The sequence below is a fragment of the Zonotrichia leucophrys genome, chromosome 5, assembly GCF_028769735.1.
Source record: "Zonotrichia leucophrys gambelii isolate GWCS_2022_RI chromosome 5, RI_Zleu_2.0, whole genome shotgun sequence".
In the NCBI taxonomy this organism is placed as follows: Eukaryota; Metazoa; Chordata; class Aves; order Passeriformes; family Passerellidae; genus Zonotrichia; species Zonotrichia leucophrys.
This window is the reverse complement of record NC_088175.1, coordinates 10,355,458-10,379,797: the sequence shown is the minus strand read 5'-3', so window position 1 is coordinate 10,379,797 and position 24,340 is coordinate 10,355,458. Positions and strand designations below refer to the sequence as shown.

At 43.9% G+C, this 24,340-nt stretch overlaps 1 protein-coding gene across 1 annotated transcript; it reads right to left on the bottom strand.

Moving 5' to 3' along the window:
* Positions 1-1,085: 1,085 nt before the first annotated feature.
* ASB2 (ankyrin repeat and SOCS box containing 2) lies at positions 1,086-23,475 on the bottom strand. The gene is made up of 9 exons (XM_064714732.1): positions 23,231-23,475; positions 21,008-21,109; positions 16,550-16,716; positions 15,578-15,733; positions 13,430-13,675; positions 11,023-11,194; positions 5,873-6,434; positions 1,966-2,119; positions 1,086-1,222 (listed from the first exon to the last, which is right to left on the bottom strand). The coding sequence occupies exons 1-9, from the start codon at positions 23,473-23,475 to the stop codon at positions 1,086-1,088; spliced, it is 1,941 nt and encodes a 646-aa protein (XP_064570802.1).
* Between the last annotated feature and the right edge of the window lie 865 nt (positions 23,476-24,340).

The window sequence follows — 24,340 nt, the reverse complement described above, 5'->3', positions numbered from 1 at the left end:
AACCTAATTCTGAGTATTCATTTCCATAAATTTTGCAGTTTGAATTCCATAATTTTGAAATAAATTCTCTTACTTTCAATCATGTATTGTTACAGCCATAGAGGTCCAAGGAGGTTGGAGACCTGGGTTTTACAGAGATAAGATCTGGGGGAGGAAGAGAATAAGTTGGTTCAGCAGTGTTGCCTCTCTCCTTCACATCACTCTCTGTTCCTGTTCCTCTAGGGCTTTGTTCTGTTCTGACACTGGCTTCATGAAAGCATAAACCTACTGTTTACAGTGCAGCTACTTCTAATTTGCACCAAAAAAACATGAAAGAGCTAAGGGTTGCTTTCAAATACCTAGTCTAGGAAATTCTCTCAAGCAAAATTTCACTTACTTCCTATTGCAAATATAACACAGAATGAACTGTGTTCGCTATGTGCAAATATAATTCTTCCATCCTCCTTAAATAAACCTTTCCTTGACTTTTAAAGGATTCAGCATTTCTGGATTTTAGTCTATTAAAGAGTTCTGAGATCTGAAGGTTCATAAATCAAGTACTTAATAAGAAAGGTACAAAAAAAGAAAAAAAGGTGTTAGCAAGGTGGTGTCAAAATATCAGAGAATTAGCTACCAACACACTTAGCAAAAATCCAAACAATAGAATAGAAACTACAATAAAAATCTCAGTCAGTGAAGGCAATGTGATTGCTTTCCCAAACACATTGATTCTTGACAAGTTCTTAATTGTGACCACGGCAAGGATGCTAAACTCCACCACAGCTTCAGGACACTTTTGAGTTCCTCACTGATGCTTGCTTCAGCACTACTCATTTGTCAGTATTGGCTTTCATTCCTTCTTCTTTGCAGACTAAGGTCTGAGGTGAATTGTATGTGTTTTCTCTTGAAAAACCTAACAGCAATCTCCTATGTTAGCTGTCTCCTCGTTTTCTTCTCATTCCTGCTTCAAAAGCGCATTTCTCTTAGATTAGTCACAGAGGGGTGCTCGACCAAGCCAGCAGCAATTCCTCCCTGCTGTGCACCTGTGCCACAGTGGTGAGGCTGGGTGCCATGCTGGGAAGCTGCTGCACTGCAGTGTGCTGGGGTCACTGTGAGTAGTCGTGCTGTAGATAGCGGATCAGTCTGTCTGGGAGGGGCAGCGTGTCCAGGAGTTTAATGCGGTTCCTTCCAACCACGCTCCGGACCTTGATGCGGCAAAGGTGGGAAAGAGGTCGTGGGGGTTCTAAAAGACAGTGGGTCAGAAACGTGAGCAGAACAGGTTTTAACTTGAGGGACTTGAGCTCAGCTTGGGCAGGGGAGTGTCAGGAGGAAAATGGGAGAAGGAAGAATGAAAAAAGGGTTTTTTTTCTGTAATGAAGGGATAATATGTCTGGTGGCAGAACATGTGTACTGAGGCATGACATGGGGAAGGATGTGGGCCTGGAGGATGGGGTGCTGTACCCATCTCAGCCATAGCAATGGGCTTTCTAGGAGGATTTAAACAAGCTACTTCAAAGTGTTTAGCCTTCCCAATGAAAATAAATGCAATAGGTACCAAATTTTGCTTGGTGCCAAAAAACTGATTCTGAAAATATCTATGAAAGGCTTTGTCCTGAGGGAAAGGATATTAGGAGAGTGGAATATTAATAAAGTCTTTAAAGGCCATTGGTGCCTGCTAGGCTGCTGTGGAGATGGCTGTGCTGCCCATCTGTTCTGATCTGACTGAACCCCAGCTACATCCAAATGGGCCTTTCTGCACTGCTGTGCTCATTCCCAGTGGGTCAGACTGATGGCTGGTGTGCATTTCACACCACAGGGCCAGTGACATGCCAGAAATTACTGATACTCATATCTGGTCAGTCACAGAAGGGAAATCCTTTCAAAGATTTCAAGTTTATGGGATGAACACTAAGAGGAGATGGTGACCGAGGTTTTGAATCCAACAGTGGGACAATTTGTGCTGGATTCTCTTTTGGGAGACCATACCTGCTTTTTCTTTAATGACAGCCCAGTCCTCATAGCTGTCAATATGCTCCTTGAGCCGGGAACAGAGCTGCACATTTCCCACATAATCCAGAAGAACATCGATGATCGGCCCAGCCCAGCGACTTATCTCTGGAGTAGACACCATTTCACAAAACTTCAAGGAAAAACAGATGGACTGCCATCAGTGGGACATAAATGGATTTGTGGAAACAGCAATTGCAATAGCCCTGATAGCGTTCATGGTACCCTCCTTCTACCAGCTGTGAGGGCAATCACCAGTTTCCCTTCAGAAAACTTCAACTAAAGCCTGTTCTTTTCCACCTGAGGGCAGAACTCCGTCTTTGCAATCACAGGATGACACAAATCCCTGGCAAAGTCCTAGCTCTGGAGCATGCAATAATGCTGAATTGTTTGTAAGTCCTAAGATCCTACTTCCACAGAAATGCAAGGGCAGAGGAACTTTGCCCCTAGCTAGTCAAGGGCTACTGGAAGGTCCATGCAGTCTAGGGCCCTGTGACATAGCATGCTGGGTCCTTTCCCCTCTTGGGTGGGGCTCTGGGGGGTAAAATGGAATCCTGGGGAAAGAGGGAGATTCAGAGGAATGCAGCACCTCCTGCTTCCTGTGAACCTGCTAGTATCTGCAGCTTTGGGGGACCAAACATCTTATGAGAAACAAATGTGGAGAAATCTCTGCACAGATGAATCCCTGGCCATTTTAGTCACTCATGTGAGAACTATCCTGGGCCTAATAGAGGGTGCCTTCCTTACTCAGTCCTGGATCATGCCAATTTTCTATTGTCTCCAGTGTAAGCTGAAGAGTACTGAAATTCATTGCATGGAGAGTTTCTTATAGAAATACTGGAGAACAGATTTAAGAGCCTGACTTTAAGCAATCTCATTTTAAAAAAATCTGCCCACTTTAATCTAAATATGTATATTATACCAGTCAGTTTCATCTTTCTCTCTTAGGGCTCTGCATATGGTGAAGATATCTGTGAACATAATCTGCATGCAAGCATTCAGGAAGTTTAACATGAATTAAATCATGCTGTGTGCATAAGAACTCAGGCACAAGGCCGAACCCTATTGAATGCTGGTGGCTGAAGCACCATCCATCAACTTAGTCACTCAGCCTGTCTGCAAACACCTTCAAAGCCCACACCAAACAGGAAAGAAAATGCACCGGCTTAAAGCTCTCTCAGTTTAAATTCCTTTAACTAGATGAAATTTGGTTTTTCATGCATGAGTCCTAACTCAAAGCCATTAAACTCTTGTGTGGATACTCTTATTCAGAAGTAAAATTTTATTAGCTCACCTAGTAAAATAGAGTTGTGGAAAATAAGGTTATTTTGTTCAAGGTGAGAGCATTCACAGAGGTGTTCACTACTCTTCTGACTCTTATTTTTCACCAAACATCACCATGTAAAGTTTCCCAGGACAACTAGAGACAGTAGTGTCAGGAGGATGGCAGTGGACAGCCCACAGTTCCCAACCTGGGCTGCTTATAGGGAGTGCAGTTTTGAGTCTGCCTGTCACTGCAGTGTTTGTGTCACTGCCATGCAGTTACCCGTGTGAGACACAGACTGGGCACCTGCACAACACCTCCTTGCAGTGACTGCTTTAGGAGAGTGGGAATGAAGACACATGTAGGGCCATAAAACACTGCATCTTACTTGCTCTCTTCTTGTCTCCACCAGAGACCCTGCCTGCCTTCTTCTCTGTTCACAAGCTCGGCTTACAAAAACATCTTGTGGAATGAGCACGTTTCAAAACACATTGCAGGAAAATAAGCCTAGCAATATAAAGACAAACAATGCACAACTGCAGCAGCAGGCAGCGGGATTGCTCGGAGCAGGCGGCTCTGGGGCTGCGCTCTCGGCAGCCACCCGAATGCCCTCTCGTGACTGCGCGCTACTGCCGCCCGTGCCCTCCTGCCCGGGATCAGCAGCAGCTCCGCCAACGGGGGAGGGTCAGCAACCATTCATTCTTCTGTGCTCACTTTCCCCAGGACACGTTCATTTAGTAGCATCACTTATGATTTATATTTGTGCATTTTCCAAACCCAGTTACAGTACTTCATGGCCTTTATAAAGACTAATAATTAAGATATACTATCCTTACATAATCTTACACAAGAAAATAGAAGAACATCCTTTGTATGGAGAAGGCTGTAGTTTCATAAGAACATCCACATTTCAGAATATAAATCATATCATAACTACCTATGATATCATATCATAACTATCATGAAGCTACCACAGAAGCCTCACTTTTATTAGCTAAAATCCTAGCAGCAAAAGCAAATAAAAAACAATATTAGAGGGAAGGGATTACTTTTTTTTTTCTGTGTGCATATCTCCTCACTAGACACATAGTGTCACTAGACTTTCTCTCTAGACAAATAAATTTTTATACAATTTTTTCTGTCTCTGCCTTATATGATGTGACCTTTCAGGCAATGACTCTTTGTGAGTGACCTAATATTTTCTTAGGCAATAATTTCAGGTGAGATCCAGAAGGAACTGGTTTTGAGTGGCTAGGGTACCATAGAGGGCTACAAGTAGACAAACCCTGTCTACCTGTCTTGGAATTCCATTTCTCTGTTCACTCAGTGTGCTACAATATCACAGATCAAGAACTAGAGATGATGTATTTTATAAATTTTCTTTGACAAAAAATATGGTATACTGGAGGAATTTTGTTGTGACAAAAGACTCTTGAGGGTAAAGCCCTCTTTAGGAGAAGCGAATATTGTGATGGACTCCTAATTCTCTCTATAAGATTTTCTTTTTGGTTGTTTTTTTCTCCCAGATATGTTATCTGAGAGTAAAGTCTTTTGGAAGACAGGACTGATAAAAAGGTCAAGATTTTCTAGGATCATTTAATGTTTTCCTTTATTCTTTCCACCACAAAAGAATATATATTGGTAACCATACCTTTGGGATTCTGCTGAATCCCTCAAAGCTGCACTTACACTAGCTAGAAGCTGATTGATTTCATCCTCGATTTTGTGCAAAATAGAAAAGCTGCCATGTTGAGATTTCATTTTTGTGTAGCATGTTGAAAGACAGCAAATTTTGAGTGTAATATTAGGTTTTGAGATACATTGGAAGGAGAGGAGATATGGAAATCAGAAGAAAAGTATAATATGAAATTTTGCAAAGCCCCTTAAGGGATTGAGAGTCCCATTCCAGACCAATGGAAGATAAGTCCAGCTGCATTTTAGAAAGGACTGCAAAGATACATGTATAAAATGTAGATATCTAAAGCCTGTGGCTTTAGAAGAAGTGGCTTTGAAAAGATGAAATCATGGACCTAAATCTCCTAATCTCTTGTGAAATCTTCAAATATAACTCAGTCACATAGCTAATGTAATAATTCATGCTCTCTCTCCGTGACTGCTTTTCCAGTAGACTCAGAAATTGCAGTTGTTCACATTCACTGGTTTACCCTCACAGAGTGAAGCACTAGACTGTTTTCATGTAACCAGTAGCTAACATTCTGTATCAGACAAAACAAATCCTACAGTGCAAGTTAAAAAAGAAGGTTTCTACCTCCCATATGCTCTCATCCATATGTTTGTCAAGAAAATATGCCTCACTTTTGGCACCTAAGGTCCAGAGGAAAAGAGCATTGTAGAACTCTCGGTTAGACTGTCAGGATGGCTACAATTCACTGTAAATTCAAGCTATGGCCACAGTGGCTGTTCCCTACCTTCCTGCAGTCATTGGACACAAACTTGGAATGTTTGCTGGCTCATATTAAGCATTTTTTTTTCTGTAAATAAAGTAGGTATTGTGGCACTTTCTCTCGCAAAAAAGTTGGAAGAAAAATACACTAATGTTGTCAGAACCCACTGGTAGGAGATGTCCTTAAAAGTCCTGCAGGTAGACTGGGCAGTGCTTACCTGTACTACAGCTGGCTCCCTGGTCACCTGGGGATCATTCAGTCTTTCCCTTCTGTAATTTAATGCAGGGTGTGGGCCATTTCCGTACTGACACTCAAAACAGGAACCTGCATCACAGCCCAGATCCAGGAGGTACTTCAGCACAGAAAGGTACTTCATTGAAAACATGATGGTAGCTGGAAAGGTGGTGGGATGACTTGATATATAGGCATCAATGTTTGCCCCATGGTCAAGAAGCAGTTTCATGGTCTTCAGGCAGCCGTGGCGGATGGAGATGAGTAATGGGTTAATGAGGTCAACATTGGGGTTGGCTCCAGCTTGCAGCAGCAGCTCTGTGGCGTAGATGTTGTTGTTAAAAACAGCAAAATAGAGTGGGGTGGTGCGTCTGTCCTCGTAGAGGCAGGAGCGTTCATCAGAGAGGGTGGTGTTGACCTCGTAGCCAGCTTCGATCAGCTCCTCCAGGATATCGTCGTTGTTGCGCTCGGCCGCCAGGTGCAGGGGGCTGATGCCGCTGCGCTTGACACGGGTGCGGCTGGTCACAGGGATCAGCATGGACACAATCCTGCCAGGAGGAGACTCAGTGAGCAGCAGTGAGCTCCAGGGCATCTACAAGCCTGCAGCAAGCTTTATTCATAGCTTTATGATTGTACCCCCAGGGCAGAGCCTGCTAACTCAGACACTGGGACAACTCATAGAAGCCAGACTGCAAACCTCAAACCTGTCAGCAACTCCCTGTGCACCGACCTTGCCAAAAAGATGAGTTGTTTGACCTTCCCCTTTCATGGAGGAGCACATATTTTTGAGATTATCACCCAGTTTCTGTGATGTAATGGCAGCTACACGGGCAGTTACAATGGAAGAGAGACATGCTGGCACTCACCCACCCTGTTGAAACTTCTGTTATGTTCCACAGCCCAAATGGCAGACAACCAGCCAGGAGCTACCAGATATTCTGCACCTTCATCATCATGCTGTGGGTAGCACTGGAGGAAAAGGTGCACAATCTCCAGCCTGAGGTGCCAGCAGAGAGAATGTATCTCCCCTTCTCAGGTTTTGCTTTACTGCTCAGCAGAGAAGGGTGCCAACACAAAGTGCTGGCAAGTTATGTCGGTCACAGCCACAGTAACCAGACAGGCTTGACACCAGACAGGAGGTGAAACCCCATGTCTGGAGGACTGAGCTAGGATAAACTACAGATTTGGTTCCCAGGCCTTCCCTATTAGATTTTACAGTTCAGTTATTACCCTGCATTGGTACCTATCCTGTAGGCCTTCACAGTGCAGCTTTTGGCTATGGCAAGTTCATGGGGCTATCAATGTCCATCCCAGACCACAGGGAGCCAAAAAGACAATTAGTAAAAGAGAGAAAAAGAAGTAAAAATATTTTCCAGTCTGGTTTCCATGTTTCAGCTGAGGGAGAAAACATGTGTAGCCAAGTCCTATACCCCAGTAATGAGGAATTGCTGTTGGAAAGCATGATGTGGCCCTAAACACACCAACATAAATCAAGCTGCTCTAATATTTAATACGAATTTCAAATATATGATGCACAGGAGCCCTGCAGTCACAAACCCATGATCATTTTTATGTCTGCACAGGTGTCAATGAAGCTGCATGACCAACCCTATGGATTAAACCTTCATTTCCTGCTTATAAAGTTGGGTAATATAGCCAAGGTCCTAGGTTGATTCTGTAGAAATAGACAACTCACCTCAAGGAAACTTACTTTTAGAAAGACCCTAGGGATCATCCAACCTGAGTCTGCCTGCTGTGTCAGGAGTTGCCCACACGCCCTTTGTAATATCTGTGTAGAGGGGGATTTCTTAAATAGGAACTTGTGTGAGCTGGGAAGCCAAGCTCACCTTCTCCACCTCCTTTCCTCACATGCAGAATACTCTGCCTAGCAGTCATCAGCTCTGGTGACAGACAAACATGCAAAGCTCACTTTCCTAGCATGTAGTGTGTCTCCTTTAAAATGCTGAATATCTTCAGCTTGACAGCAATAGCTGGTCCCAACACTGGGCCCTCAAACATATATTTACATAATGAGCTAAGCCAGTAAAACCTTTGTCTGTGATGATCTTGTGATCCTGTGAAACACTGAGCCTCCAACACTCCCAGGAGCTGAAATAAGGGTTGAAGATGTAATTTTACAGGATTATGTTCCTATTTACGTGATGTACTGTTGATGTCTCCAAGTTACTTCTACATCTCATTTTTAAACAAAAAGGCTTTTAAATTATGTAAATATCTTGGGAAATTAAGCACTTATTTTTTTTCTCCAAGCAGTCACACTAATTTTCCAGCACTGTGACACTTGCCAGGGAGCTGGAGGTTTGGGTGCTGGTGAGCTGGCAACTTCCCACCCTCAGCAAATGTTCTGCAAGAGTCTAATAACAAAAAGGGCACAGAGCACTGTGAGGACACTACGCCAAGTACCAGCATTACTCATCCCATGATCAAATGTTTTGAAGATTTAAGGGTCTGTTTTGTTCTTTCCCTCCAGCATGTGTGCTTCAGCCAGCTCTTCACATCTGAGTTAAAGAGGCACTGGATCATTTCTGTCTGCAAGGGGAACCTGAACCTAACTTCACGGGTGCCACACTGAGGCTCTGCATCCAAATCCTAGAGCTCAGTACAGTCCCTGCAGCCCACATTTATTTTGGTGTGACAAGCAGGAAGCATCAAATTGTTGCCAGTTTAATTGTGTAGCTTGAACCTGTGTCTCTTTCTCACCCTCCAAAGTGGGTCAGTTCAGTAATATGGTGCCTCTGGAGCATTTCCTGTTTCTCTAGAGGGAGAATGCAACTCAAGTGAAGGCAGCCAAGGCCAGACAAGTCAGGCCACATCCATGTCTGTCACAGGGATGAGCTTCATGTACAGTTTTGAAATAGTGCCAAGATTTCAATAATCCCTGACACCTGCTTCTGTGTTTTCTATTTGTTAGAGGTTATGTGGAGGAGGAGGCAGAGCATCCTTAGTGTGAGCACGCCAAGAGTTTACTGACTTGTATTTACTTAATAAATCTGCCCACGCTTCATGAAGTCTTCCCTTTTCAACTCCTCAGTTCTAAGGGGGAAAGAGTTAAATGACGGCTTGAAGCTTATGAGATGACCCTTATGAATTTCAGGTCAATATTGACAAGGTGTCATTTAAAATAAACAAACATCAAGCAACAAGAGTTGACAGTTGAGCCCTGGGACCACATTCTTGGCTTTTTGATGGTAGGGAGCCTTCGTGCTCTGGCAAAAAGTTGAAGTGTGGAATTCCTGCAGAATTACGTACTAAATCTGCAGGAATACAGAGGTCACCATGAAGGGTGTTATTTTACTGAATACCAGAGGAATTAAGAATGATCAGCCAAACAGGCTAAAGTTTTGTCATTTAGATAAATATTTATAAGAGAATATACTTTTCTTTTGTCTTTCTTTTCTACTTAGTTTGCAGCAGTTATGCACAAAATTTGTGCTCAATCTTTTACAAGTGAAGGAAGGCAGAGTTTGAACTAAATTCTGGTCTCATTTATGCTGCTGGTTGTTGGGAATAATTGATACAAGCCCTGAATCAGGCCCTTCCTTCCATAACCCAGGGTGAACTCAAGTTGTGGAGTTTCCATGTTAATTTTTCAGGTCAGAGTGTGAGACTGCTGAGGGGAGGGAAAGAGAGCTGGCCCATACTCTATATAATTCAGATCAACTTACTGTACTTTCAGATAAACTTTTCAGAAAGTGAACAACTGAAGCTGAGTTCTGTCTCTCACACATGCAAATTACTTTATAACTCAAACCCTGGAGAAAATTTTGAATCATGCATGTTATTCAGTGCAGTGGATTCATGTACATGATGTAAGTGTATAATCCCGCTACATAAGTTGACACTGAGCTGCCCTCTAGAATACACAGCTTGCACAAGGAACCAGGCCTACTCCAACCAATGTTAATATCCTCAGGTCTATCAAAGTGGTTTGAGAAGCTTAATTGGCATTGCAAAACAAATCTAAATTCTAGAATGAAAAGCATTTTGGGAAGATGTAGTGTTGTAGAAATATTTTGGTAGAAACTGTGATAGTCAGAAGATCCTCTACAGTCACCAAAGGGATCTGTTACTGCAATAAAAACTTAGCTGTGGGTCACTTACTCTTCCAGCAATGAGGGATTAAAAGCAGGAACTAAAACTTGCTCTAGGATCAGAAGTAAATGCTATGGAGTTCAGGCTCAGAAGCAGGCTGCAATGTCCCAAGTTACTACTTACATGACAATGCAACATCCTCCAACAGACAGCATCTTCTAAATTGATATTCTTTATCATGGGATATAGTTTATTACTTTCCTAGAAAAATCTCTGTTTCAGAGGACTGGTAGTTCTACCTGATTTCTGCTAATTTTTCCACCAGTTACTTGTCTCCCTCTATAAAAAATATGCTCAGCTCTGTCCCAAACACATTTAATTTCAGAAAGAAAGCAGTGGATCTTTTTATGAATTTGTCTGTTACAAATAAGAGTCATTTGATCATTCACTAATAAAATATATTTTCCAGACCAAGAGAAATTCTTGTCCTTCTTTTCTGAAGCCTTTACAATTTCCTGAAAGGTTTCTGAAAGGAAGGATATCTGAACTGGACACCATATTCTAGTGACAATTTCACTAATGCCCTAGAGATTCACTTAACCATTTCCTGCTGTCAGCAACTGAATTATTGTTATTAAAACCTGAACACACCAGAGAAGAATCCAGCATCTTCTGCTTCTGCAGAAGAATCACCATGGGCCTATGTAGGAAAATTATTGCAAACCATGCTGCAAATGCTATTAAGGACTAACACTCCCCAGCAATACTTTTTCCTATTATATTTTAGGAATATTTTGAGGACTTCAGTTTAATCCACTTCCAAGATACATGATATTATTTAGCTGTACTAGATGATGTCTTGGTAAAATTAAAGGAGTCTTTCACCCCACATTCACCCCATCCCATCCCAACCTCCAAACACACTCTCCAGCCTGGGCTCTGCAAGCAGAAAGCCCACTTCTCAGCTGGCACCTGCCTTGCTCACATTGCTCAGAATTGGTTCTGGGACATTCCATTCTCCTTTTTATAAGGACTTTGGATTCCTGTCTAAAAGATGAAACCATGAAACGAACTAAAACTTACTCGCAAATCCCTTTTTTGGCTGCTATGTGAAGAGGTAACAGGCCATCCTTATTGGCTTTGTTGGCATCTGCTCCTTGGGACAAAAGAAACTCCACAATGGGCACATGTCCATTTTTACAGGCTTCATAAAGAGCAGAGGCGTTATCACTGGCTTGTGTGTTTATATCAGCACCTAGGAAGGAAGAAACCCTTTTAGCACCAAAAGGTTAAAGTGAGATGGGAACAACATACTTTGAATGAACACTTATATTTCCGTGACACTGGAGCTATGAAATGTGCTGGATGGGGATGTGAACACAGTCATATCACAGGTGGAACAGTCATATCAGTTATACACCTTTATATCATAGATTTACATTGATCTATAATATGATGGGAATTTTATGAGGGACAGTTTATCATGGATGGCAACTATTAGGTCCCAGTCATGAATCCAGGGTCCATTCAGCTCAAAGATTAAAAGAAAATAAATTGGGCTGTTCTTTATATGGCATGGCCTTTCCTTCAAACACAGCAATTCCATTAATATTCATGCGTTTACACTATGTATATATACTATTCCTGAGCAGGAGTTTGGATTAGATTATCTCAATAGGTGCTCTCCAAAATTCTATGGATATCTGTTTATGCTATATATTTATTTATATTTATCATTTATACTCTATATAGTCACACTGTAAGTACTACACAGATTTACAGTATTTATACTTCTTTTTAATTTTAGTATGTATCCAGGTTAAAATAATACTCTATTAAATGACATCTGCACGGTGCTGATCAACAATTCTGAGGTTTTATTTGGGAGTGCCATAATCAATGAATACTGCATTTCAAAACTCAGCACCTGAGCCCATATTTCTTCACCTCATGAGGGCTGGAGTTAGGCTTCAAATGGTAAGTTTTACTACAAAAAAAAGAGAAATATTACCAACAAACTACTAGACTATTTGGTAATTTCTTTCTTGAGCTCTAATGTGTACTTTGCTTAATAAATAACATGCAAGCATAAACCAAGATTTTTTTGCCATAAACAATATGGAATTTAGCTTTTTCTGCTGTAGATATTTAAGGCCCTTAGGCCTGGATTTTGCCTGTCATATACTGTACCATGGTGTTCTCAGGAAGGCTGCTCTATGTGAATCCTAAATGGGAATGACAGTTCACTGGAGTTTTGCTTCTAAACTCCAATAAAGAAACTGATCAGTCTTCTGTTTGATCATGAAAAATCCCTGCCAATGAGAACATTTCCCTGGGCTCTCACCCTAAGCTGAAACATCTGTGTTGTGCTTGGCCCTTTGAAAATGTTGTAGCTGGAAACAACAGGAGAATGACAGTGACAAAACATAACACAGGACTTCATTCCTAATGAGAAATAAACCCTTTTTATGATGAAAATTGTTCATCATAAAAAATGAATGATATCATTCCTGGGATGCTCAGAAGAGCTTTTCAGGGCTTGAAGAGCTTGAAAAATTGGACAGTTTCATGGGATTTTTTCTTGCGTATTTTTCTCAAAATTGAACTTTAAGGAAATCTTAATATCTATCTAATTTGAAACACAAATCGCATTCTGGCTCAGTTTCTTAAGTCATAGGCATCATGATTGACTAACTAGTCATACAAAACTCTCTGACAAGACTAGCTGGGCAGCAGAACACATTTTTGGTTTCTCAGCTCTCATATCCTTCTTAATCATACTAATTTTTTCAAAACATTTTCTTATCTACATTACTGGTAAACTCTTGTTTTGCAAGTGTGGGACCCAAGTTTTTCCTACATTGAAGAAAATATGCCTCAAAATAGTAGTGAAGTGTATTGTGCTTATTGTAAAGCTGTTTTACATGACTGGAGCAGTAAAAGATTTAGTGTAAATGAGATTCAAATCCACTCTGTTTATATATTTGAACATTTACACATAGGGAGAGTGAGTCTCCTTCTATTTGATATAAACCCATAAACTCTACAGCAGTACTTTATAAATTTTCAGAGGATACATTATGAGGACAGCTAACCTTGCCCATCACTGCACATGTTCCTGAGAAAATGGGGTTGGCTGAAGTTCAACTTCTGCCATCTATTACCACCTGCAGCTGCCTTTTATGACTGACTGGATTTTGGGCTACATGTGTGCAGCAGTATGGGTTTAGAAGATTGTTAGGAAATGCAGTCGGACAGCACCATATGACTTCTCAAAGTAGGTGACTGTGAATGAATGCTGAAGAAGCATGTGTCTAGACCACGCTCTGTGAAGACCCCACCCAGTTCTACCATCAGGAGCAGAAGGCTCTTAGGCTCTCTGCAGGCTAGGCCTGGCGTCCAGAGACAGAAAAACTGAGCCAGGGAGAATCACTGGGAAACTCTGAATTATTAAGAATTAAACGAATAGATGTGTGTAAACTGTACTCACCGCATCTTGCAAGGTATCTCAAAGCTTCCAACTGCCCACTCTCAGCTGCCACAAATAAGGAAGTGATCCCGTAGGCATTTGCTGACTCAATCTTGGCACCCCCTTTCACAAGGATGTCCATGATCTCCAGGTCATTTCGGGAGACGGCCTCATGGAGCGCGGTCCATCCCCGATTGCAGCGATGGTTGGTATCTGCATTGTACTGCACCAGCAGTCTTGCAGCCTCTGCATTTTTGCGCTCACAAGCTGGTTTAGAAAAAAGGGAAGACACTAGAACAGGCTTCTGGGTGTTGTGTATCTGTTTCATGCAGCCCCAGGCATTATCATACAAGTAGGCCATAGTAAGACCAAAGATCCATTTAGGCCTACACGAGAGCAAAGGCTGCTGCCAAGTGGCATTGTCTGAGGCTCAAAAAGGATGTGACACTGAAGCCAGTCTTCAGCTGGACCTGGCTAAGTGTCCTGTGCAGGGCTTGTGTCGAGTCTGGTACTGGGGGAATCCAGCCCAGCACCTTTGTACCAACAAGAAACCACAGTGACACAGTGAGGTGATAAGGTGCAGGAAGTAATTTATGAAGAACAAATATGTTAGAGAAATCACGTGACCTGAACCCTTTCTTTCCAAATTCTCTGCAAACTGACTCTATCTTACTGCCACGGACTGCAGATAAAGCGCTATGTAGACAAGAAAATATAAAAAGTTCAAACCAACAGTTGTGTGAGTCAGTAGTACTTTCTCAGCTAAATATAGTTTCCTAATTATTAATATCATTTTGTTGATTTTTATTCTACCAATTGCCCATAGCTTTTTGAATCCCAAATCTTGGGGCTCCCTTGCACCTTAATGGCAGGACTGCAACCTAAAGGTACATAGAATGGGTAGCTACATGGAAAACCCCAGTTAGCAACTGTTGGAAAATGTACAGAAGAGAAGCACATTTCATAGCAATCAGTTTTTTCCCTGAAATAATAGTGTCTTTTTCTCACAAGAGAAAGAGATCCCACCTTTTAGTTCTGATTCTTCTTAGCAATAGCTCCATAGTGTTCTCCCCCATAAACAGGTGTCACTCATATACTGAAAGCAACTATGTAATTAGACATTTCTGTAATTTTCTATCCATAGATCTGCAGAGTTTAATTTGCTTACATATGATGACTATTTCGTTATGACAGTCTTTTTAACTCATTTTTGTTGTTGTTGTTTTAGGATAGTGTAGAAGAGATTGCATCAAGGCTACCCCATTCTTAGTAACAATTCTCTGGCTAAAAGGTGTTTTGAAATAATTTTTGTTGTGATTATTATTACTATGAGCACTGCTACTACTGCTACTACTACGACCTTTACTGTGTCTTTAATGCACAGCTGAACAGCCTTTCCCATGTCAACTAAAAGCCAGTATTTTAAAACAAAAGCATTTTAAAAGCAGCTGTAATGCTAAGCATCCAAAGTGGGAGGCAAGATTGCTGTTTTAACCTGTAATATATGTCTTACTGTTTTAGAGTGCTAAAAACTTTCATGGCAGGAGCAAAGGAGATTAGACAGGAAGGTGTGAGAGGTCTCCTCTGAGTGTTTGTGATATCATGGATATATTGCTAGTCTGCTAAAAGAAGAAAGTGTTCTCTCCGACCAGCAGCAAAGTAATATGTCTGTGTTAAATACTTTATCTGCCTCACTGAATTGTTTATAATTTTATGAGTCTCCTATAGCACACAGCCTGGCCTGACCCCCACAGTATATGAATCACGGTATGTCTACAGTTACTGTGTGTGGAATCCTCCTCACGTGGCCCATCTCTTGTACATCTAACAGCTATTTAGGTCCTACTGTTCAGCAGAGCATTCATAGCCCTTCACTGGCCAGCTTGCTGTAAGTTTGGGACATTGCTGTGCTTAGGGCCCAGCTGAGAATGTCCCTCACTCTCAACACCCCATCACAGCCTGCAAGGCAGCTGCTATTTCTGTCTACATGACAGGATGAGATAAAAGGCCATGGCACGGCAGGTCAGGCACAGGAGATAGAGGACTACCACAGGGAAGGAGAAAACAAGAGCTCATCCCTGACTTTCAGCGCCTCATCACAAGAGATCCTGCAGTTGTGCCTTGGTGGTGCCAGCAGAGCTGGGCACCCCTGTGAGAGCAGCTCCTCACCTTTGTAGAGCGGCGTTTCTCTGGCCTTGTTGGAGATGTCGGGCTCAGCCCCAGCCTGCAGCAGGGTGAGTAGGCAGTCCAGGTTGCCCCGGCTGGTGGCCAGGTACAGAGCTGTCTCCTCATTGAGGGTGCGCTGGTCGATGGTGCCTGGGTATGCTGGGGAGGAACGGGGAGCCCAGAGTCACTGTGGCATGTAGTGCAAAGGGTCTGCAGCACCACCACCCTTCCAAATCCTTGAGAGTTTCAGTTTTTACTGTTTATTCATTTCCGTAAGCAGTGTGTTATACTAATATTAGGAATATATAAGAATATATATTTATATATACTCCTTATATATATATTAAAAAATCCTAATATATATAATATATATATTCCTAATATATAGGAATATACTAATGTATATAGTACAATATATACATTATACATATATATATACTAATATATATATATAATGTACATTAACATACTGTTACTATAACTCAGGTTGAGTATCGAAACCTGTCTTCAGTTTAAATTAAAATGCCCAGCTTTGGCCACTAGTGATGCAGAAAGTTGTTGAGCAACTGTTCTTCACCTGAAGTTTGAAAACAAACTACAGCAATTAACTTCAGGCACCAGCAAAGAGATGCTGGGTTGGATCTCCCCCCAGGGAAAAAGGGGGTTATTTCTGTCAGCTTGCAGCAGCCAAGCAGCTCTTAACAGGAGAGAGCTCAGCTTCAAGGCTGCATGAGAAATGCAGGGCTTGGCAGAATCTATCTCACATCACTTTCTCCCAAATATCCTAACTTTTAGAGGCTTCAGTCTGGAAACCTACTTTCCGAGAGAAGATGAAATTAGTACACAGGCAGGGAGATTAGAAAGAATCTTCATATACAGCCCCAGGCTAGGATTGAAATACTGCTAATTTGGCCTTTTAGTTTATTCATGTTCTTATTTTCTCTTTTGTAATTAGTTAGTTTTAACTTCACTGACCTTTTTGCAACAGGCTCAGGCAGCCCACTTGGCCATAGTATGCAGCTTCATGGAGGGGTATCCAGCCGTCCTTGTTAGGTACAGAAAGGTTTTTTCCTGATTTCATCATGTTGAATACTGCTTTTTCATCTCCATCCCTGATTGCTGCCACTACAGGGTCAATTTCTCTTTAAAACAAGATTAAAACTTGGTTATTCCTTCCTTCATTACTGAGAAGCTTTCTGCAGAAACATCACTATTTTATTTGCCCAAAAGAGTGAACCCCTGCAGTCTATAAAGCATGTATTTATTCAGTGAGACACCATAGGGCCTGTAAAGGTAAAATTTGTCTTCTCTAATTTTGTTACTGTCAGCAGATCAGAAGAATCACTGTCTGGAGGTGTTGATCACTCTCCTCAGAATGTAAGGGAACTAAGTAGCTGTAACAAATGTCTGACACAAATACTTATACTTTACATGTCAGAAGTTGAGGAAGACTGGCTCTGACATTGCTCTATACACTGTGGAGTGTCCATGACTGTGATAATTGCATCACCACACTGTCCCATGTGGCATGGTGCTTCCATGTGAGATCTTTCAAATAAGATCAGCTTTGAGGAGAATTACCCCTGCTCATCCTTGAAGAAATATTTTGATTTGATTTGTGGGTGGCTTTAACAGAAATTATCAATAAATCTTACTCTTGTATTTTTAAGATACTTCTTATTTCTTCACACAGTCCTGTTTTCAGAATTTAGCCAGTCCACTTATGGAGTAGGGAGAGCTTTGGTTAGAGCATGTGAACACTGGGGTGTTGGTCTTGGCTCTCCTTTCTCCATCCAGGGAGGATTGAAAAATTGAAAAAATTCCACCTACCCAGCTCTCTCTGCCAAGCCTGCATTCCACACACTCCAGGCAACCCATTTCTCTGAGCTCTCTGAGGGTTTGCAGAGCAGGGCTGACCTGGGCACACCAATCCCACTGCAGAGCAACAGCGACAGCTCCTGTGATTCTCCCCACAGAGCAGGAGCCCCAACACTGCCTGGCAGCCACTTTTCCCCAAGTCAGCAGCACCTGAACAGGACCTGCCACCCTCCTTCAACCCTTCTGAGGCTGCTGGTATGGCAGAGGGAGGGAGCTGGGGGCTGTACCCTGCAGCCAAGGCAGCAGGACCCTTGCCCATGGTGGGCAGCAGCTCTGTGCATGCTGGTGGGCTGTGCCTTCCAGTGTTGGGCTCCAGCTGAGCTGTGCTGGGACAGTGCAGCCACAGCTTTGTTATTGTGAGGCACTAAATGACTAAGATTCAGCACGAAGGAAGGAAGCACTTTACCAGTTCTAATGGGGACTTGCAGAAAATGAACGTGGGCTGTAGTTTCAGAGACAGAAAACAAGAAGTTGCAGAAAGCACTGAAGCATTTGTGGTTTGAACTAGCTCTACAGAGAAAATCTTGCAGTCCTGAAGACAGAGAGATGTGGGAGAGAGGTGCATGTCTCAGTCTATTACCATTGCCAGGGCAGGAATACAGCATGTGGTGGAGGTCACACAGGCTAGTGATGATGGGAACAACCAGAAACTCCAGTTATGACAAGAGGAAAGTCTAAAATACCACAACAGAGTGAGATCAGAGATAGAAAAATATGGGCAGGTCAGCACAGGAGTCCTCACAAAGCAGTATACTGGTGCAACCTATGCACCTTGTTGGAGTTACAGGACCAGCACTGAACTCCATTGCCTTGGAGGGGCTGGACAGACCAACAGTCTGAAACTCACACAGGCCTCACTAATTTCAGTTTGCCCAAAGGCACACAATCTATGCTATAAACACTGATGTTAGCATTGAAAGAAGTCACCAAGCTGGTTTTCTGAGGATAAATTCAGGGCCAGGAGTGGAACAGGTGATCTCAACACTTGTGCCAGAGAATGGGAAAAGACTATTTCCCAGGTGAAATAGTACTTGGTGCCACTTGCTCCTTCTCTATAGCTGGAAGCAGTGATTTCAAGACAGTAGGGTCACAAAAATAGCAACACTGGAATGAGGAGAGATATGGGACACAAGGCCAGGCATTTTGCCTGAGAAGATAACAGCTAGAACAGGCAGCTGCTGTCCTGGCCACAGCCCTCCTGGGAGGAATCGTCTAACCTTCTGAGATCTGCTGGCTGGATGTCCCAGGGACATGGCTGTATCTCCATACTGCTTAGGGTACCCTGGGGACTAACCCAAGATTGCTAATTGTGTACATACCATGGAATTTTATACAGGTGTTTGAGCATTTCGTTGAAGTCTGCTGACAGCAACTATTGGCATTTTTGGCTGGGAGAGGAGGCGGAGGTGGGGGATCTTCATCTTTCAACACCTCTGGCACAAGGCTGCTGAAACCATCTGTTGTTCTGTACAAACGCTCAAGTTACACATGTAGGGCTGTGCTGTGACCTCAGGATTTGGGCACATGATATAATTACTGGTGCTTAATGAATTACTGCATGCCAGGTGGGCCATGGCAGGGGTCTGCACATGGGCCGGCTCGCAGCAAATGCAAGGTAAATCACATTATCTGAGACCTCAGGGAAAGCAGGAGGTACCTTGGATCTGTGCTGGGGTTAAAAATGTGTGAAGAATCAGTTACTATTCTGCTTAAGCCCTCAGATGTTGAATGAAGCAAACTTCTGTCGGGTTCCTTGACCTTAAATGATTCCTGAGTAAGATGAGGGGGTTTGCTGGACCAGGCTGCGGATGCTCTAGCCAAGAAAATTCCAGATCAGAACAGAAGGTTTAATGAATCTCCATGTGAAATCCTTGTTTTCTGCCTGACTTATAGTTGGCTGTTACAAAAACCCACCACATTCTGCTGCCTGGATTTCATCAGCTATAGAAAATACAAGCATTAAAAATATGGAGGAAGTCTGAAGATATGAACAAATCTTAACCTTATAGGCAACTCAAAAGAATTACTGCATTTCAAAGACCAGCAGGCAAGATAATAAATACCCCTTGCAGATGAGATGCATGGTCAGGTCAATTCTGAGTGTTGAAGAAGAGGTTCAGTGGAGCATGGAAAGGCTCAAAAAGCTCCTTCTTTTCCTGACAGCCTGGAGAGATGCAGGCAGGATGAAGAAACACCACTTCCACAGGTGAACCGAAATAGAATCCCTGCCTAGATCTGAGACTAAGGCTATAAAAATGCCAGTCATGCCATCATGCTCTCCTAGGACTTCCCAGCTATATTTTTGCTCTACCTGGCAGCAGAGGAGGGCTAGTTTATCAACCTTGTACATTGAACTCTGTGCAGCTACCTGGTGGAAAAGAACAGCCTGCCGTCAAGTCTTCTGCATATAAAAGGCATGCAAGGAATGCAGAGCACCTAGTGAGAGGATGTGATTTCAGTGTGGCCAAGGGAGGCTGGCAGGTGACAGGGATAAGGAAGGCTTCATGCTGTAGCAGGAAGATGTTTTCACAAGGTCAGGGAGTGCAATGCCAGTGAAGGGCCAGGATCAGTCTGAATCAGCCAGGATGCAGGGGAAGGTGGGGGAGATTGTAGAGCTGGGTGAGAGCTGAAAGGCAGAAGAGTGGTGGAAGGGTAGTCCCTGCATCCAGGGAGGGACTTGTAAGATGGATTAAACAAAATTTTTATTGGATAGATAGAAAAGGTGAGGAGTTCCTTTTCTGCAGGATGCAAGGAAGTGCTGCCTGTAACACATTACCCTTGTCACCTGATAGCTAAGGGCATGTATCTGTTCTGCACTGCAGAGAGCTGTAATAAACCTGTCATGGTCCACACATTTCCACTACACACAGGCAGTGGGACAGAGCTTGGGCCAATGTCTGCTTTTCTCATCCATGACTGTGTTTAACTAAGCTTATTTGCAGCCTCTGCCAACAGCAAAACATGGCCAGGAGGATCAGTCAGCCAAGACAGTTTCCTCCTTGGACAAGTAAGCCCTCCTCTGTATGACTGGACAGCACAGGTATGGCTGGGAGCAGGTATGGCATCTTGGGAGCATTTATAAAATACTTTTGCCCATTGCTGAGCCCTGAACTTAATACTAGTGCAGTTACTATCAGCACCTGCCTGCCTCATCTATCTTGATGATAACTGAGCCAGCCTATGTAAATTAACCACAGTGCAGTTATCCCTTCCCTGTTGTCCTTGTCACTGCAGACCTTCTGACTGACCCAGAGTCCCCAGGACATGAGCACTGGGGGGATGAGGAGATGACGAGGGAGAAGAGAACAAGGGGTATTTGAAGTGGGTCACTTGCAAGAGCACAGGAACGGCCTGGAGCAGCGGGGAGGTTGGAAGGAAGAACAGGAGTGCAGTGAGGGTGAGGTGCAGGTGTCACTGAGACCTCCTCCAGATGAACACCACATTTCCCCCCACCAGGCACCATCACCACCCAGAAGACATGTCTCAGGGAGAGAGTGGGTAGCAAGGCTTGTTGTGGCTGCAGGGAAAAGCAGGAGAGGAGAAGGAGACACTTACACGGCCTGGGATGTGCTGAGCTGGCTGCTGTCGCACCTTCGCCTGACCCCCCAGGCTGCCCCCGAGCCGGACGGCTGAGCACGGCCTGTCTGCTGGGCCAATCTGGAGTGGCGATGACATGAATGAAACAAGGAGAAATACTCCGAGTAGGAGAAACAGGTCATGCTGAGGCAGAGGCAGAGACACACATGCACAGAGACAGAGCGAGCCTGCCGGTCAGGCTTTGAATAAAAGCAGATGGCCACGGCTTGCTCTGCACTGGATTCAGCTGCTCACTCGGCTCGAGTTTATTTTTGGCCCTCTGAGGAAGCGTCAGGGGATTCAAATGACCATATAAGACAACAGTGTGGTTAACCCTACCACCACCACACAGGAAGCAGGCACAAAGCGAGGTGAGGTGACATTCATCACCTCCAAAGGGCCACGCAGACAAGTCAGAGGAGGGGGCAGAGGAGGATCCAGAGCTGCTGGATGTCAGCTCCGTTTCTATCTCTGCTCTCCCAGGTGGCAGAAGAGCTCAGCAATGCTACAGATTTGGTGCTTCAAACCCAAAGGTTTTCCCTCTGGTGAGAGGTGGGACAGTGTTGGGCTGAGACAGGACAGAAAATGACAGAACTGCTAATGCTGCTTTTTGCCAAAATAGCAGGTGTCAAAGGACCTTCAACAAGGACAGGACCAAATGGCCAGGGAAGCCCTTATTCTCCCCTGCATCAGGTCTCTACAGGAGAGCTGGCTGTAGAGGGACACAGTAATCACACTGAGAAACCACAGCCTTTGGTGGCAGCAGGACTGCTGGCAACACAGCATCCTGATTCCACACCTATGTACATGCTTGCTGCTCATTAAATTATCCCCAGTTTCCCAGCCTTGGAAACCAAACAACCACAGGTGGTTATGAGCAAGGCATCAGAGGGTGGCGGAGTTACAAAAAGGGAAGAGGAACATGTTACTTCAGTAACTCTCAGTTTATTAGGAAGGGGAAAACTAAAGTAACTCAAAAGATTAAAATGATATTTTTCTTTGCTTTGTAGATGACTTTGGAATCTATTTCCATCCCCCTTGAGAAATCTGCCTTTTATAAAATGAAAGGGGAACAATGTCTGGGTTTGAAACTGTCAGCAGGTCTCTGTGACCACAGCTCAGCGTTGCAGGGGAGGGGGATGCTGCCACAATTTGGTGTCTGGAGTTGCTCTTGGTTAAGAGTGGTGTGCTTGAAGTCAGACTGAAATAATCACAGTCAGACAGAAATAATCACATCCTTTAAAAACTGAAGTATTTAACAGGTACTCAGCTCTCACTATTTCATATACCTGGTTTTTGTGCCTCTTTTATGTTTTCGCATAACAAATGCTTTGCTCCCTCTCTGACAAAACCTAAGCTTGGCATACAGTGGGAAAAAAGAGCAGCTGGCTTTGGGAGGGCTTCTGTTCATGAAAGCTTGTGGCTGTGCCCCTTTTTTATTGCTTGAGACAGACAACATCAAGCAAATCCTCCTCTCGCTGCGAGCACGTAGATTGTTGACCTCATTGGATTTATAGCAGGCTCTGGCTTTGACACTAATGACAGACTCGCAGAGGAGCCGCCTGGCAGAGCTAATTAGAGAGCACGGGCACGGCCAGGGAGCCTGCTTTGGCCTGCCGGCCAGGGAGCTGCTTTGCCCTCATGGGCAGGGACAGGGAGCCTGCTTTCCCCTGCAGGGCAGACAGGGAGCCTGATTTGCCCTGCCGGCCAGGGAGCTGCTTTGCCCTCATGGGCAGGGACATGGAGCCTGCTTTCCCCTCCCGGGCAGGGACCTGCTTTCCCCGGCTGGGCACGGATAGAGATCCTGCTTTCCCCTGCCAGACAGGGAGCCTGCTTTCCCCTGCTGGGCAGACACAGGGATCCTGCTTTCCCCACAGGGCACGGACAGGGAGCTGCTTTCCCCTGCCGGACAGGGACAGGGACAGGGAGCTGCTTTCCCCACAGGGCAGACACAGGGATCCTGCTTTCCCCACAGGGCAGACACAAGGATCCTGCTTTCCCCACAGGGCACGGACAGGGAGCTGCTTTCCCCTGCCGGACAGGGACAGGGAGCTGCTTTCCCCACAGGGCAGACACAGGGATCCTGCTTTCCCCACAGGGCAGACACAAGGATCCTGCTTTCCCCACAGGGCAGACACAGCGATCCTGCTTTCCCCTGCCGGGCGGGGCTCTCTGGGCAGAGCTCGGCCGGCGCTCGCTCACCTTTGCCAGGGGTAGATGCGGTAGGGAGGGTTGTGCGGGCTGGCACGGCTTGGGGCGGCCGCTTCACCCGCACGGGCCACCAGCGACTTCTGGGGGCTCTGGGCCACTGTCTGAGCTGCTGTGTCCTCCTCCAGGCTCTGCTGGATGGCCATCTTTATCAGCTCATCTTCGCTCAGGCTGCTGTACAGACTGTACTCCTCGCAGCCTATCGTTTGTCTTTGAGTATTTGCTGCCGTCGTGGCCATTTTTATAATTCTCTGCTTTCCTGTAAAAGAAAAATTATAATCATCAAAATCTGGAAAATGAAAAAAACTCAATTGTCTTGTACTGTCATTTGGGTCTGCCACTTAATTAGACTGACCAGAAAACCCTTCAGAAATCCTTCACCAGAAATCCTTCATATTATCAGCTAAAATCTGCATGTAAACTTTGCGAACTATCTCCTTTCAATTACACAGAAATAACTGGTTTAGCTGGTGTTTAAAAAAGGGGGAGTTGTTGCAAGCAAGGCAAGTTTTTATCTGCTTATTCTAGTTACCACATCTCAAGAGAAAAATAGGTAAAGGAAATCCCCTTAAGATTAAAGAGACAAATTTTTGAATTTTATTTAGGAGAAGACCAATGGATGTCTCTTTTTGTTTGTTTTATTTCTTGCTGTAATTGAAGGAAATTAAGGGAAGTGGTTTTCTCTTTGCTGGTTTTCTGTAAGGACAGGTTCTCCACCATGAATTGCAAAGAGGCTTTGCAATTTTTTCCACCTTATCTGGAGATCTTCAAGCAACATACAAAACTATGCTTTGAAGTGACTTTGTTTCACTCAGCGAGGAGAGCAACACCACACTGGTCTGTTTCACTTCTGATTTTTTGGTTTTTCACAGAACAAAGTTCAAGGTCTCGAGTGAGATGGGAATGAGAGAAGTGGGAAACACTGGCACATTCAGCAATCACAGAATGACTGCGAACCACCACTGCAGGACTCTAAAAGGCAAAGACAATTCAAAATATTGCAGAATTTCCAGCAGCGATAGGGAAATACTGATGCCATGAATGGTACAATGCTCTAGCAGGATCTCATTTGGATGCCAGAGACCACCCTGGCCATCAGTGTTC